The 16,301-nt window shown below is 41.1% G+C and overlaps 2 protein-coding genes across 6 annotated transcripts in view; one reads left to right on the top strand and one right to left on the bottom strand.

The window, feature by feature from the left end:
- The window catches only part of MYO7B (myosin VIIB), a 48,227-nt gene extending 38,414 nt beyond the window's left edge, over positions 1-9,813 (top strand). For all 3 annotated transcript variants that reach the window (XM_053986639.1, XM_053986638.1, XM_053986640.1), the window contains exons 40-48: positions 1,682-1,787; positions 1,923-2,036; positions 2,896-2,983; positions 4,068-4,174; positions 4,633-4,818; positions 5,669-5,785; positions 6,431-6,514; positions 7,219-7,338; positions 8,161-9,813. In XM_053986639.1, coding sequence (XP_053842614.1) covers positions 1,682-1,787; positions 1,923-2,036; positions 2,896-2,983; positions 4,068-4,174; positions 4,633-4,818; positions 5,669-5,785; positions 6,431-6,514; positions 7,219-7,338; positions 8,161-8,244 — 1,006 coding nt within the window. In that variant the 3' untranslated portion in view covers positions 8,245-9,813. The remainder of the gene's footprint in view (positions 1-1,681; positions 1,788-1,922; positions 2,037-2,895; positions 2,984-4,067; positions 4,175-4,632; positions 4,819-5,668; positions 5,786-6,430; positions 6,515-7,218; positions 7,339-8,160) is intronic.
- Positions 1-16,301, bottom strand: part of LIMS2 (LIM zinc finger domain containing 2) — a 50,913-nt gene that overhangs the window by 8,416 nt on the left and 26,196 nt on the right. For 2 of the 3 annotated variants that reach the window (XM_053986681.1, XM_053986683.1), the window contains exons 7-10: positions 16,045-16,137; positions 15,107-15,155; positions 14,845-14,920; positions 9,804-14,039 (exon numbers count right to left, since the gene is read on the bottom strand). In XM_053986681.1, the coding sequence (XP_053842656.1) occupies positions 13,892-14,039; positions 14,845-14,920; positions 15,107-15,155; positions 16,045-16,137 (366 nt within the window). In that variant the 3' untranslated portion in view covers positions 9,804-13,891. Of the gene's footprint in view, positions 1-9,803; positions 14,040-14,844; positions 14,921-15,106; positions 15,156-16,044; positions 16,138-16,301 lie in introns of those variants that run through there. The other variant, XM_053986682.1, reaches the window with a different exon arrangement.

The following is a 16,301-nucleotide window of genomic DNA, read 5'->3' as shown; positions in this document are numbered from 1 at the left end:
ACACGTTTGGTCTGTGAGCCCCACGGGTCAGGCTTTAGGGGAACTAACACAGTGGATATCCCCCTTGCAGTGGGTGGGGTTTGGCACTGCTGGTGAAATGTCACCACACATTGAACTTGCTTTTGAAGTGTCTGAAAAATGCATGGCAAGGAATGCTATTCATTGTTTATTTCTATGGAGAAGACTTAAAAATTCCTGCCTCCCTATATCATGTGCTATTCATGCTCTAAGCCCTGTTGAGCTGCACAGAGCTTCTTTAGAGAGAGCAAATAGGGAGGGGAAAGCAGAATGGGCTGCTTGGAAGGAGGATTTTATTTGCTAAACTGCCCCAGATCTGGAGCCTGGGGGATGGGAAGTAGAACAAAGACAAATCTTGTCTTCTAAGAGCAGTTCTTTTCCTAAGATTAAACTTGCATCTGCTTAGGATAGGATAGAATAGAACATAATAAAATAAACTATTTCAGTTGGAAGGGATCTTCAACAATCATCTAGTCCAACTTCTCCCTGTAAGTAACCTGGTCTCTTTGGAAAGGGTAGAGCAGGCAGCTCAAAAGATTGACCTAAATACACACAGGGGAACCGAACTGAGCCCTTGGGTACACACCTTTTCTGCCATAAACCACTTTACAACTTCACCCCCAGAATCTTGGCCAGGGAACCACCGTGATGGGTGTTAAGCAGATCTCACCTTGGCAGTGAATTCCTAGCTCAGGCTGTAAGGAGAGGTGGTTAGTCCTATGCCTCTGCAGCCAAACTACTGCAATTCCTTGAGCTCCCAGGGCCTCCCTCTGATCTCAGGTCAGGAAAAGGTGACTGAGTAGGGCAGGCCTACACTTTGTACAGTGCCTGCACAGTACAAAGCACATGCTGTTCAGCTTGGTTACAGTGAAGTTTTCCTTTTCCAAATGGAAATGATTCTTTATTGAACAGAAAAAAAAAAATTCAAATCCACACAATTAAAGCTTGAATCCAGAGTAACCTTCTCCTGAGAGACTGACCCCGTGTGAGAGGCCCATAAGCAATGGTGTTCAAAATACCTCAGCAGCCTGCTCTGTGCCACTGAGAACAGGAACTTACCAGCCCCAGGAGGTAATTTGCTAGATTTGTTCTCACTTTAACTATGTCAAGATTTTGGCATGACTGAGACTTTGGGGCCAGTTCCTTTGCTGTAAAAAGCAGCTCTGCTCTGAGGTATAATTTCAAAGAACTGGGTTTGTACAGCTTAAGCACCTCCTAAGTCAGTTATTGCACTCCAGCTCTTATATAAATGCTTTCAAGCAGCCCTCCAGACCTTTTTGGTACTTGGGCTCCAAATACATATATTTTTGCTGATGCAGGAATTAAATAAAATATATTTCTCCTTGTAGCCATTATATTCACATGTCAGTAAGGAAAAATGCTGCCGAATCCATAGAAGAGGCAATGGTGCTGGCTAGGAAGGTGTCTTCTTCATGCAGCCTCCTTGCAGAGACAGAACAGACTTTCACTTTACATGCTAATAAGACCCTCAGTTTCTTGCTGTTAATACACTGAAATTGCACTGGGGTGGACGTCCATTAGAGCCCGCCCCATCGCAGAGTACTGGCATTTTGGAGGGTGTCTGCTGTTTGGCTGGAATACTGTTGTTCATTTCCTCAGTGATTAAACGGATCTCTCTTATGATGGTGGTGGCATTTTCCAGGAGCGGCTGCAGGAAGTGGGCACCCCATCCTGTGGAGGTTGAGGCCATCTTACAGAACAACACTAAGATCTCACACAAGATTTGCTTCCCCAACGAAACAGAACTGGTGAGCACTTACTTGTTTTCCCAGCCTTGACCATTATTCCAGCCACGATGTGCTCATCCAGGAGCATGTGTGAAAACATTCAGTATTCTTATTTCTTCCTCTCCTCTGTGTAACAAGAGTCTTGTTATTTCATAGACATTTGATGTGGGAACAAACACCAAAATCCAGACTCTGTGTCAGAACATCGCTTCCAAATTGCAGCTGCACTCCTGGGAAGGTTTCAGCCTCTTTGTGAAGATTGCAGACAAGGTAACTCCTTCTTGACTCTGGCAGGGTAGCCAGGCTGCCCATGCTCTCTTATTATTTACCAGGCCATCTAAACAACCGTATAAAGCCAAGGACCAGAGCAGGTGATTACTGCTTCTGTCTTACTGAGGGGGGATATAACCTAAACTTGGAACTTTTAGCACTTGACAATTATTTTTAGTCTCTTGAAGGAGCTGGATGGAGATGCAGAGCTTCTATCATTCTGCCAGTACCCAGGTGGCACTAAAAGCAGAGAAGATGTAGGCAGTCCAGGCTGCTAGGATGGTTGCATACTGCTGGATTCAACCCTTTTTCACTCAGACTTTGCCCAGATGTGCTGCACATGTACAGTGCCCTCTAGGATTAGGGAAAGCAGGGGCAACAGCACCAGTTAATTACTCTCTGGTTTGCTGGGAGCCTGCTTTGCCTGAGCTGAAGCTTGGGCTGGCTGTCTTGCTGAGAGGTCCCTTCTCTTTGAAACTCTGATTAAAGCAAAAGCAGCACTGAGCCCTAGCACAGGGAGTTTCTGGTGTGCTGCCTTCCTGAAAAGAGAAACACAGTATGTAACAACACTTTACAAAGAGAAGGAGACTGGGAATAAGCTAGGCATCTTCAGCTTGACTTCAATAAGCAACCTGGAAAGCAAAAAGCAACAGAAGATGCAATAAAGATCCCAGTATGAAATATAAGCAAATTGAGCCTTCCTCCTCCTATTTTTCTACTTCTTTCCTGCTGTAATTCTGCCCTCTCACTGTAGACAGGGAAAGAAAATTCAGCCTGATACTTGGGTATGTGGCACAGGCAGTATTTTATATGATGTACTAACCCCTCCTTTCTCTCCTTCACTGCTTGGCCTCTGCAGGTGATCAGTCAGAATGAAGCAGACTACTTCTTTGACTCACTAAGGCAGGTGACAGACTGGAACAGAAGGAACAAGCCAGGAAAAGATGGTAAGGAGAATTGCCAGCATGACAAGAAGCTGCATGAGATGCTGTGTTGAACTGGAAAGTAGCTGATCCATCCAGTAGGATTCACTCCATCTTGGGAAGTGTTTAGCAGAGTCTTGTATCATTTTTGCTTGCACATACATGGCTAATGCCTGCACCAGCAGAAAGATCCAGTGACCTGATCCTGATGCAGCCAAGTACTGGCTATCAAAAATTCAGAGGCGGGGAGGGGGGGGTGGGGAGGGGATCTCTCCAGAAATTTTAAATTGGTACAGAAGATTTTTTTGACCTTTTGTATCCAAAACACAGCTGGATACATGCACGTTAGATGGGTTGATCCTCAAATACTAAGAATCAGCCAACACATGCAAATAGGTTCTTTACAGAGTGTCACTCCCATTTCTTGAGTTGTTAGAAAATTTTTAACCAGGTTATTACCTGGTGATACCCAAACACATTATGGTGTTAAGGAACAACTTGTTAGAATAAAACAATATAATAATAACAGCAACTCCTTGCACTTACCATCCCAGCCCCCCCCGCCCAATGGATAATACACATTTTGAAAACAATATCAAACTCTGTATCAATTTGTCCTCACCTTTGCATATTTCAGGACAGCTGAGGTTCAACTCCCTGAAGCTCTGTCTATATATCTAAGACTTTCTAACTTCTCTTCCCTCAGCTGATGTAGCTGCTAGGAGCTCTGAAAATCAGTTTAAAGATATGGGTGCACTAAATCACAATTCATTTCAGAAGCACAGCCACCAGGAAATGTATTTGCACCTGTGTAAGAGAATTTGGGTGTACTGCACACCAGCAGACAGCTGTCATGAGCACCAATAACAAACATTCTATGGTAGTCCCTCAACTTCTCCTCCATCTGATCATTGTATGAGCAGTGTCCAGGAACTGAAAACTGATCATTTCTTATGTCATCTAAAATGGCTTTTTGTGTTGTTTTGTTAGTAATTTTGTTTGTTACTATTAAAACCATAATTACATTTCTGAAGAAATTCACAAGCCATTTAAAAACTGTAGGACTATCAGTGACACAGAGAACACTAAAAAAATCTGATCTCCTCAGGGGCTGCTCTGTCTGTGGCCTATGAGGTGTACTTCATGAGAAAGCTGTGGCTGAATGTCACTCCTGGCAAGGATCTGAAAGCTGATACCATTTTCCATTACCACCAGGTAAGCAGCTCCCTAAAGAAGAGGTATCTTGTGATACCTTAATTTCTTGTGAGAAATTAAGTCTGCAGGACTACTGTCTCCCTCTTGAAAGCCTGCATTATAGAGCCTCCAGAGAATAACTCCTCCAGAGGTGGGGGGCACAGCTCAGCCTCAGAACAGATTTATTTCTCAGTGTTCACAGCTTAGCTATACTGAACATGTTGAGAGTACACCTCCTTTACCTCATTGTACTGTGGAATTGCTCATCTTACTCTATAAATCAGAGAATCACAGAGAGTTTCGGGTTGGAAAGGATCTTTAAAGATCATCCAGAGAACCTTCAGAAGGAGCTAAAAGTTCTTGGGATGTCCTGGGACTGTGTTTGGCAAGACTTGCATCCTGACCTCACAAATTTAGAATGCTTAAGTCAGTGTTTGCTTTAGCCCATTCTGTCTGCATTCAGAGCTGGTCTCTTCCAGGAGCTGCCAAAGTACCTCAGAGGCTACCACAAGTGCTCCAAGGATGAAGCTGTGCAGCTGGCAGGGCTGATTTATAAAGCGCGCTTCAACAACGACCGCACACAGCTGGCAGCCATCCCCAAAATCCTGAAGGAGCTGGTGCCAGACAATCTGCTCCGAGCAGTGGCACCAGACGAATGGAAGAAGGTAAGAACATCAGCTTTCATTAGTCATACTACATTTACAGAGCTTTAGTAGAGAAAACACATTGAGCCACAGTACATTTTTGATCAGATGGTCTTTGAAAGTACTCTGGAGGGACAGTATTGGATATTGCTGGATTTGCCAGCAGGCAAAAAGATTTGCCTCTTACAATCCAGATTTCACATATTCTACCAAAATTCTGAAAGATATCTGCAGTCTTGAATGGCTTGTCTGAAGTGTGCATCTTTCTTGGAGATACTAATCTATTTCTAGTGGCCAGAAAAAGAGTTAGCAGATAAGAGAGTCAGCAGTGGGACTCAGAGGTTGAGGATATCAGACAGAAATAGAAAATTAAGGATTTCATAAGAATTTCTTGGCAGCAAATCAATCTCCTTGCACCATGTCCATGCTACTTACAGCAAAAGGCTCTTTTATCCACCAAAAGGGCAAGGAGGTTTTAGCAGGTACTTACCACTTAGTCTGCTGAGGAAAACACAGAACATTCTTTCAAATATGAAGGGAAAATTCACCCTCCATTTTTCAGCCAAAGATGTAATGTCCGTGGGTGTTGAACACTGGCTTTCTGAGTTTTATCTCATGTTGCCCCTCTGCCCTGAAGTCCATTTCCTCAGGCTGCTGGGCTTCCTTCCCCCAGCAGGGCAACAAGGAACACTGGAGGGTTCTGGCTTACCTTACCCCATGGCATAGCAAATGTTTTCATTTTCAATTTTCTGCTGCTGAGGCAAAAAACCTGATTGTGGTGATGAGCTGATGCTGTCTTTAGTGCTAAGGCTAGGCATTGGAAACCTGCCTGTCTCCAACTCAGCTGGCTTTTGTATCCTCTTCTAAACAGAGCATTATTGCAGCATACAGTAAACATGAAGGAAAAACTGTGGATGAGGCCAAGATTGCTTTCTTGAAAATGATACACCGGTGGCCAACATTTGGATCAGCCTTTTTTGAGGTGAAGGTAGGTTTGAAGGCCTGTGTGAGTGATTTGGTAGTAGATCAGTGCCAAGGGAACCAGACTGACTACAATTCCATATCTGAAAGTAAAAATACACTATCAAGCTGAATTTCTGTAATCTATAGAAGAAAACTCAGTTCCTTCCAAGTTGGGAGATGGATTCTTTATCCATTCTGAACTGTGCTTGTTGTTTATTGGCAATGTTGTTGCTCTAGTTATAATACCTCTACTACATTTGTGTAGTAGCTATAGGGGGCTAAATTGTCCTGTCATTGCTCTCCACAAGAAAATGCTGCCAAATATTATCTCTCTGGGGACTCTTCCCTCAGAACAGAATGGTACTAATCCTCTCATTCTAGAGTATCATCTAAGAAAAATTTCCCATGTGTTACCTTGAATTTCTCCTCACTAGGCTCTTAAATGCTTTGCAATCAAGCATTAAACTTGTCATCAGACAGCACAGTAAATAATGGACTTGATTCTGCTGTCATGTAGCATTTGCTCAAGTCATCAATATATGGCCAAAGTGTTTCGATGTTCATTTGGGAAAGAGAACAAGAAGCACTGGACATTGTTAAAGGTCACTAAGCCCCTGATACAGATAATTTCTCAATTTTCTGCTTATTTTGCTGTGTTACTCATTTACAGCAAGCCTCGGAGCCCAATTTCCCAGAGATTGTACTGATTGCAATCAACAAGCAAGGAGTCTCACTGATACATCAGAAGACAAAGGTAACAGCTGCTTCTCACAAGCCCATGTAAGGAAGGACTGAATGGACCCTGCTAGTTTAGAGACAGTGATAGGACCTTGCCCAGGAATGTTAGGAGAGGATAGAGGCTCTCTATTAATTTTTTTTTTTCTATGTGAAAATGAAGAAAATGCTACTGCCTCAAATCACTTCTTTGCAGTTTCTACTCTGGAAAGGAATAGGATAGAGCATCTCTGAAAAAAGACATGGGAATCATGACAGACCTGGCAAGGTGGTAAGATCAGGAAGATGGATAGGCAGTGCACCCAGGAACCTGCTTCAGAAAAATGCTTTGCAGTAAGCCCCAGCTCTCTAAGAGATCAGGCTGAATGGCCATGTTTAGCTGCAGTCTTACCCCAACAGTCTGGTCTTAGCAAGTTCTCAGGAAAAGAGAGTATCACTATTTGCTTTCAATAACCAAACAAAAGATAGGTTTAGATTATTGTAAATCTAATGGCAGTGTGCTAAAGCAAAGATCAATATATAATGAAAGGAAGTCTCACTAGTGTGATCTGTTTGGTGAAAATACAATATACCACTAATCTGAATGCAAGAAATACCTTGATCCATGATTTTTATAAATGAAGTGGGAAAGAACAAGAATACTCTGGCTCTACAGGTTTTCTTATGTAACAGCCTCTTTTCATTTGAGAAATGTTCTGTAGATCACTTTGTTTCTCTTTACAGGATATTTTAGTAGTCTACCCCTTCAATAAGATCTCCAACTGGAGCAGTGGGAGCACGTATTTTCACATGACCATAGGGAACCTGGTACGAGGAAACCGGCTCTTATGTGAGACATCTCTGGTAAGAAGAATTTTGCCAACTAAGACACAACAAAATCCCAATTTTTCCTTTCCAACCCCAATTCCTACAAAAGATGGCGCAAAACCAGATAAATACCAGTGCAACATTATACCAAAATAATTATACTATATATACCATAATTATGCCAATTATATAATAAATACCAAAAGCATTCACTGCTGTGTCAATAAAACTGCCATTTAGAACTGGTTCAGTTCATATATAATGCTATCTGATGCAAAGATGCATGACACAGCACACATGGAAAAAGAGTAATGTCCCAAATTCTTCCCAGGCATCAAAATTTTATCCATCTGAGAAAGTTAAGACTGCAAAGCTACATAAGAAGCTTTCTGTCTTGCATGTCTGCCTCCAGTTATGTAGTAATGCCAGCCTTGTAAGACTTCATATTTTCCAGGGAGTGGTGCCACCTTTTTAACAATTTGTTTCAGACTATTCAGAGTCTCAGAGAAGCATCACTGTATTAATATTTAAAGGTAGATTTGTAAAGATAACAGACTTTTAAAGTATAACTACTCTGACAGAAAAGCTTGGATTCTTAAATACAAGAATCTTAAGTACAAGTCAAGCTACAGAGTGAATACCAAGGAGACAGTAGAGCTATGGTTTGTAAAGTTTTGGAAATCCATGAAAAGCAGAGGGAAGAATGGATAAATTATAACTAAACGAAACAGATGTTGAAAGAAAAGATGTTTGTGCAAGGAAGAACCTGAGAAGATGATGGACGAGGGAAGAAATGATAGTTATTTTTGCTTCTGGAGCTCTCTGATAGATTTTAAGACTTTTTTTCTTTCCTGACAGGGTTACAAAATGGATGATCTGTTAACATCTTATGTACGTCTGCTCATGAATGCTGTAAACAAGCAAAAGAACCTCCCAGCCTGAGAGTGGAAATAGAGCCCACGACCTGTATTGTGCCAAACTATCTATAATTTCATATCCCAGAAGAAATGCCATTTAAAAAATATTAATCTTGTTGATTGATCTTCTGATCACACACTGAATGAACTGAGTTGCTAAATACTACTACAAGAGAAGTTCAAGTGAGCATGTGCTTTCAAATATGTGTAACGCTTCTGTCTTAGATGTAGTATGAGAATTCCATTCAGGTACTGGATTTAGAGAAAGTTTAGATGGATTTTAATGTTCTGTGGGAGTGGGGAAACCCTGTAAGAGCCCCTTCTAATAGCTTGAATCTCCTCCATTCAAAGACAGACACACATTAAGAGCCGTCTTCCTTCTGGAAAGAAAATACCCCTTATTGTATATGCTCTTACCAAATGCACAAACTCCAAGAGTCTTTGGAAACAAAGGTAATTTTTTTCCTCCTATTGGCAATTCTAAGAGTGGAGAGATGCCCTTTAGTAGTAGATAACTGGGCAGTTTGAAAGGTAAGATGCTGGGTTCCATCCTCTGGTCCCTAGGTTACATGCTCCACATGACAGCAGACTGACAGCCAATTACTGTCAGAATGTAACTGTCCTTCCTGCATGCTGCTGAACTTGCAGGCTGTCCCCTGAGTCACCACAGCCTTGCTCCACATGTTATAATGCTCTTGGAAACTTACAACCACTTTCTACTGTGCAGTTTCTAGTAAGCTCTGAAATGAGTCTGGGGTTTGGGTCCGTCACTTTTAGTTGCTCCTATTTCAAGGTATAGATGAGCTATTCAGTCCAAATCAGAATTGAAGAACTCAGTCTAACAGAGGTCTGTTGACAAGAGACTTTTCTGCTCTACAAAAATGTTCTGTTTGGAGTTATGCAGACATTCCCTCACGAGACAAGAATAATAGCTCTAATTTGTCCTGATCTTTTCTACTTCCTGTTTGGCAGACAGTTTGAGTGGTAAAATTTGATTCAGCACTTGTTAATCTCTAAGAGCTTTATAGAAACATAGCTTTGGTGCCAGGGAAACCAGAGTGTGCTCTGAGTGTGTAAAGTAGATATAGACTATGGTGGGAGCAAGCTTAGCTGCTACCCCCTCAGATCAAGTACTCCTCCCTTGCTCCCAGTGAAACATGAACATGTCTTAAAGCATTTACACCAAGTTCCTTGAGACACCATCTGGCAGTCCTGGAAAAACAGCTCTGCCTGATCTCTCAACTTTGCCAATGGATGCACAATGGTTCTCTTGTTCCCTCAGACATGTGTGTGCAAAATTCAATGCTGGTGGGAGTTTTGTGTATGGGTGGCAGGGAAGAGCCCCACTCTCTTTGTGCATCTAAATGAGTGCCACACCTGTCAGAATAGCTGATCTTTTTGCAAGCAGTTAGATGCTCCTGCTGTAATGTCCATTGCTGGCAATGGAAATGCTGGAGTCTCATTACCCAGAGTGGTTTTGTCACCCAGTGTCTGATCTAACTAACTAGCTATAAGTGAGAAATGTTCAACACTTCACCTGTACAAAAAGAAATTTTGCAGCCAAACTGTATTGTTTCTGGTTTTTAAGTAAAGACTGCAGAAAATCAACAACAATGTCTTTTTTTTAACCAAGTGAATGTTTGCTCCAGATCCATGTAACCTAAATCATCCAAATATCCACTATATCGTGTAAATGATCATAGTATCCCATCTGCTCATTACATACACAACACAATTTGTACAACACGGCCACTAAAAGGATGATACCCCTTTCTTCACATCCTCATCAACCAACACATCACCACAGAAGCAGCACAGGTCCAAAATGTGAATTCACCACAACAGTGCCTCAGGTTTCAGCAATCCCAGAGCTCCTCGGAGAGGGTAACAGTTTCTGGCTAAGCACTGAAAATATGGTATTAACTGTACACTATACCATTTTTTTTTGTGTAAAGATTTAAAATGTGTTACAGTTAACTTTAATACAAGAACATACAAAGGTACAGTATTACAGCATTTCAGTCTACAATCATGTGTTTTGGTTAGACAGCTCAAACAACATGTGATAAAGTGAGAGCTCTACATGGTGCAGAACCCATCAAGGCCTGAACCAAGGCAGGGAGCTGCTAATTCTTTTCTCAATCTAATACCCTCAGCACTTAATAGTGCTTTACAAGCTAGTATAACCATGTTTATTACATGTTTACCTGCAATCTATTCCTTCTCCATCCAATCACTTATGAAAGAATGTCAGTCATATCATCTAATACCAGCCATGCCACATCAGGAACTCTCTCTACAAAAGGCTGACCAGTGTTTGCCAGCGTTGCACAGACTGCTGTAGAAACACCAGGACACAAATCTAGAGGGAGGATTAGTGCCACAAAGAAAGACTGCAAATGATTAGCATACCCTTTGGAAAAAAAAAAACAAGCTTCACATACCATGTTTTCTAAAAGCAAAACCATTTTGAAGTGTACTCCGTGAGTGTTAGTGATTTTAATTAGGTATAAATATTAATTAGGTATAAATATAAATGTATAGTATGAGACATCTTCTATTAAGTGTAGATTTCTGAGCCAAACTCAACCTTCATATAAATCTCTATTCTCCAGTGGTGTGATGCTTAGGAAGAATTTGGCCAGCAGGTCTATTTACAGCAATGGAAAAAAGCGTGCCACTTATTTCTTACTGACACCTTGACTATATTAATTAAAAAGAAAACAAAACCCAACCTGTCAGCCTACCAAGGCACTAAGGAGAAGTTCTGAGTTTGCACTATAGTCTACTCGGTCTTAAAAAAGTAGACTGACAGAAGTAGAGGAAGATGCATATTTTAAAGCCATTTATAGTTATTTCTCCTACTCCTTCAATTCCACTCTCACAAGAAAAGTTTGTTGGTAATATAAACTACTGTAACTCTGCACATTGCAGGCTATGGGCAGCAGAAGCATAAGAAAAATTATTATGAAAAATTAATAATTTAAGAGAATATCACCCTCCATTAGTATCAGGGATTACAATTATTTTGTTCACCAATTAATTTTGCAAAACATCCTGAAGATAAGGACATATTCCAAATCCTAGAGAACTGAACAGCTTATCAAAGAGAATGATATCAACTCTCCTTAGAGCTCTGAAGCTTTCTAGGTCTGCCAAATCTCTAACACGAGACAAGGTGAAAGCACACATTAAATCTTCACTGGCAGCACAAAAGTAATGCCATTCACATACGTGCATTTTCCATTGCTGAATGTGAGAGTGGCTGCTGAAAGAATATTACCTATTGGCTGCTAGTTAACTTAGTCCTTCCATATTTACCAGGAATGTGTGGCTGTGTGTTCCTCCACCACTTCCCAGGAGGCTGGGGATACACAGCTGCTCAGATTCAGCATCAGATAGGGCCTGTGACTGAGATTACAGGGACAGACCAGAATGTTTTATGCTGAGAAGAATCTGCATAACATACTGAGCTGCACCTAGGTCAGAATTCAAGTGTTTTATGCTGTGACAAAACACCAAACAACAGGTTTGATTGTAAATGGAGGTCTTTGCAAGGCCACATGACTGCACCAAAAGACATGCTGTTCTTTGTGCCCTTAACTAAAAGACCATTTTAAGGCTGGTGAGAGAACAGTGAATAGCCACGTGTTCTCCTAAGGCAGTGACACAAGCAGCTACTGTTACTGGAATCTGCAGTGCAAATTGGTCAGAAGATGAAAGAGTTTACTGCTAAAATTAGGCCTACCCCTCATCATTGTTAGAGTGGATACAGCATAACCCAGTTAAAAGATAATGATAACTTACAGCAAGAAAAAGCAAAGCAGCTAAGGGAAACTGAGTTAGCAAAGGCAGTGAAACTCTAAGAGATGGTCTCACATGTGGGATTCTGATCACTTATCCAGATTTCCTACCACTGCTTTGGTATCACTGGTGCAGTTCCATGGGTACTGATCCAGCGAGCACAGTAACACAGTTCTAAGGTAGACAATTGCCCCAGTCCAATTGCTGCTCACACATACAAGAAGTGGGGAAGCTTTAACTTCTTGCTACCTAATTTACCTGTGCCTGCAGGGTGTTGTCCAGGCCCAAATGCTGTGTTCATCTGACTGACTAAACCAGCCACTTTTTGGAAGATTTAAATCATGCAAAGGACAGTAGTCCTCCAGTGCCTGTCAGCCTTGCAAAGGGGCAAGTCTCACAACTGTGCATAGAAAGGGATTTTCAGGCTGCTCAGCTTAGTTCAGCACAAGGAAGTATGGGGGTCACCTCTGGGGGACTCAGAAGCTCACTAGGATCATACATCGTGTGGGTGGGCTCAGGAACAGCACTGCTCATGGCTCATCTCTAAAGAAGTATTGAGAATATCCAAAAGCAGTAAATTTCTCAGCACCTTGGGTTGTGGTAGCAGAGACAGTAGGACCAGTGAAACCTCACTAGTGACAGGCAAAATTACAGAGGAGGACAATATGCTTGAGATGTTAGCATCATGTCTGAGATCCTCTCCTTAAGTACACTCAGGTCTCAGAAAGATGAATGGGACTCTTATTTGGGAAAAAAAATTTAAGAAAAATTGAGGTTTTTTTCTGCATAGCACCACAATTGCTACAATCTGTAAACATTAGAAACACCTTCATATAATTGGGCCTTCTGGAGTGTGACCAACAAGCATATTCTTGGCTGGCAAATAAAGTGAGAATGGGAAAACTGAAGTGCTTAAATTGGTACCATATTATTTATTCAGTTTCTTTATGCAGAAGTGTAGCCAATGCTCCAGCCACACTGTCTCAATAAATATCAGCTATGCCAATGGACAGGACATGCTTTGTGTTGACCAGCAGAAGCTCTACCAGCCATGTAGTAGTAGAGAACAGAGAAAATTAGTGTCAGTTCTAATAAAATGTTTAGTTTGCCATAGCCACCTTCTCCTTAAGGAGAGCCCAACTATTCTGAAGAAGCTCACATGGCCTTGACAACTGAAATCTCCTTAGTTCTGAGCACAGAAGCAGCAAAGGAAACTTCTTAGCTGCCTTAACACTGGGCCTAAATGGGCAGTGCAGATGCCATAGCTATTGGTTTCTGGGCTTGTCCAGTAAGCCTACAAACCAGAAGGGCTGGGATATGGCATAGGGCACCCATATATTCTCTGTAGGAATCTGGAGAAAGACCAGAACTTTTTGCATGTAGTAAAGAAAGACAACTTTCAGACTAATTGCCTATATATTAAAAAACCTAAAAATTGCTTCAGCCAGAGTAAGAAGAAAAATTCTGATACTCTGATTGAGAAAGAGCAAATCTGACATTTCTTCCAGCCCTACATTTAAGCACTTTTTTCAAATTCCTTAGACTAGAAGAGTGAAAAGAGTAGTACATTTCAATTGAGGAAGGAAAGATTGTGTATAGCTCCACAAAGGCAAAATGCAATGTTAATAGCAAATTAATAATCAGCCTGTGCACTGCTGAAGCAGAACTCATCCTCCTCTTCCTGCAGTGTTAATAGACAATTGCTTGGGAAAAGGGACAGTCTAGATGCAAGAGACCTCACCAGAAGCAGGGGAAGGTACTACTTATCTTTGGTTCCACTTCTTAGTAATTGCTTCTGTAATCAACAGCTGCAGGGAGCAGCAGCTTGTGTTAAGAGTGCAGTCAGGAGACTGACAGACCTGTTTGCTTTAAGCAGAGTTTAAATCTAAAGCTTTAGGATGGATCTTCTTGGATGCCAGCTCTGACAACTTCTTCAGACGTTTCTTCAGCTCCAGGGGGAATTTCTCATAGCACTTCTTGCACACAGGCTTCATGTCAAACTCCACAAATTTATTCCTTTAACACAAAGAACAGTTATTCAAATGGTATTTGCAAACTATACGCTTCACTAATTAAAATCTCCATGCATCTACATCAGTGTTGTTGCAAGGGTTCTATGTCATTTATAAAACAACTCATTTCCTCATCTGGTGATGCAACTATAGAGATTGGGTTCTTTTCGGTGAACTGAGGTCTTTAGCATTGCTAGGTAAATAAGGAGCAAGATTTTGCTATATATTTACATGTAGCAGTCTAAAATACTAATTTTGTTACTGTAGAATACAAGTGTCACTTCAGAGGTTCCCTCTGGGATGAATTAGAGCTCTTTCATATGGCCAGTGGAGCCAACCCAGCAGAGTAGGATAAGAGTTTGAACCTAAGAAAGGAGAAATGTAGGATTGCTTTTTTTTTTCCTGCCCCTCTTCTAGATATTTGAGGTAAATACCACAGTATTTTATTTCAAAATAATCTATGCAATAGCAAATACTGTTACTGAGGGGAGCAATCACAGTTAAGGAGACATGGAGGCTGCAGGTTGTTCAGGACAGGCAGTTCCTCCAAGTTTAGAGCCTTCCATCTGTACTGCTGAATGAGCTCTCCTCTTACCCAGCCTCCTTACAGAATATATTAATGAAGGAAAATAAATCAGAGAGGATGCTGAGTGCCAGCTCCCTTTCAGTGCTGAAATCAGTGGAATTATAAGCACCTGTTCCCACAGAGAAAAGGTATATTGGCCTTCAGAGAGGCAGAGGCAGGCTGATACCCTGCCTTAGGGACAAATGTCTCACTCACATGGTCCAAAATACAAACACTGACTTACTTCAGCGTGAGCTTGACGTTGCAGGTGGAGCAGGAGAAGCAATTCACACACCAGGCCTTGTTAAGAGCTGATACCACTGCAAAAGCAAAAGCACCAAGTAAGAGGAAACTGAGGGATTGTTTGAATTCAGATTTATATCCTAATTCAAATGAGGCCAGATGTGAAAACAAACACTGTTGTCTTGCAACTGTGGGACTGCAACAGCTGCACTAACAAATGAAACAAGGACAGCAACCCAAAACAAGGAGAGAACAAATCTTACCATCTCCCTCTATCACGTGGCTGCAGTTGTAGCAAACATCTCCAAAGAGCTGCACAGAAAGAGAAATAAGAATACAAACTCATGTTGCTGACTACTCAGGGTCCCCAAATCACACAGCTGGTGTGAACATTAAATACTAATAATCAAAGAATTCCCAGATACAGCAGTGGCCCCCAAATATACCAATTTAAATCTTCTGAATAACTTCTCATACACTTGCCAAATAGTCTATGTTCCTTTGGATCTCATACCACTAAATACTACAAAACCTTTTTTGTTGATGCCTCACACTCTAGTACTGTTATGGGATCTTAAAAGTCCTGTGGAGAAGAAAGGATGGGTAGAGTATGATGCTTAGTGTAGACAAACATCTCCTGATGCTCAACTACAAACCCCAAAATAGAACTACTGCTAAAATACAGCTACTGTCAGAACAGCAACACTTACCTCTTATGAGAGAGTTATTTATCTGACACTAGAAAATACCAAACCAAAGCATTGTTCAGTCTAATCACACCGAAAAAACAGGGTTTCATTGGTTTTTCTGTTTGTTTTTTTTTTTAAATTAATCTACTTTTCTATGATTTAGACAACACAATAGTTGCCTCATGCTCACAGAAAGAAGTAATTATCAAAGAACCCCACACAAATACATTAGAAGTAAAATCACAGGGATTTTAATCTCAACCCACGGTCAGTGATTTTCTATCGATGGCACAAATTAAAATCAGTGTCCCCAAGACATTTCTATTCTGTTTTCAGCATCACTTTTCTACGAAGAAAAACTAGTTTTTTTGTTAAATCTGACTAATTTTTTAATAGTTCATTGAATCTACAAATTCAGATGATACAAAATCTGCATAGCTTTGCATATATAAAACATGAAAAAGCATTTGCCAGACACAACAAGTACCTACATCACAGATGGCTGAATTTACCTGATTATAATGAGTCTCACAATAGGCCAGCCCTTTTTTTTCATAGTGTCGGTGCCCCAAGAATGGCTTCTCACACTTGGCACAAACAAAATGCTGTAAAAGGAAAAAAAAAAAAAAAACAACATTCCATGGCAAGCAAGCAAAACAACTTTCCCATCACCAGGTAAAATCATGGCAATAAATCTTAGCTCAATACATGACACTTGATCACAGAACAGTTTGGGCTGGAAGGGACCCTAAGGCTCATCTGATTCCAA

Source organism: Vidua macroura, chromosome 10, assembly GCF_024509145.1.
Source record: "Vidua macroura isolate BioBank_ID:100142 chromosome 10, ASM2450914v1, whole genome shotgun sequence".
Classification (NCBI taxonomy): Eukaryota; Metazoa; Chordata; class Aves; order Passeriformes; family Viduidae; genus Vidua; species Vidua macroura.
Note: the sequence above shows the minus strand (reverse complement) of the source record. Positions and strands in the feature narration are given on the sequence as shown.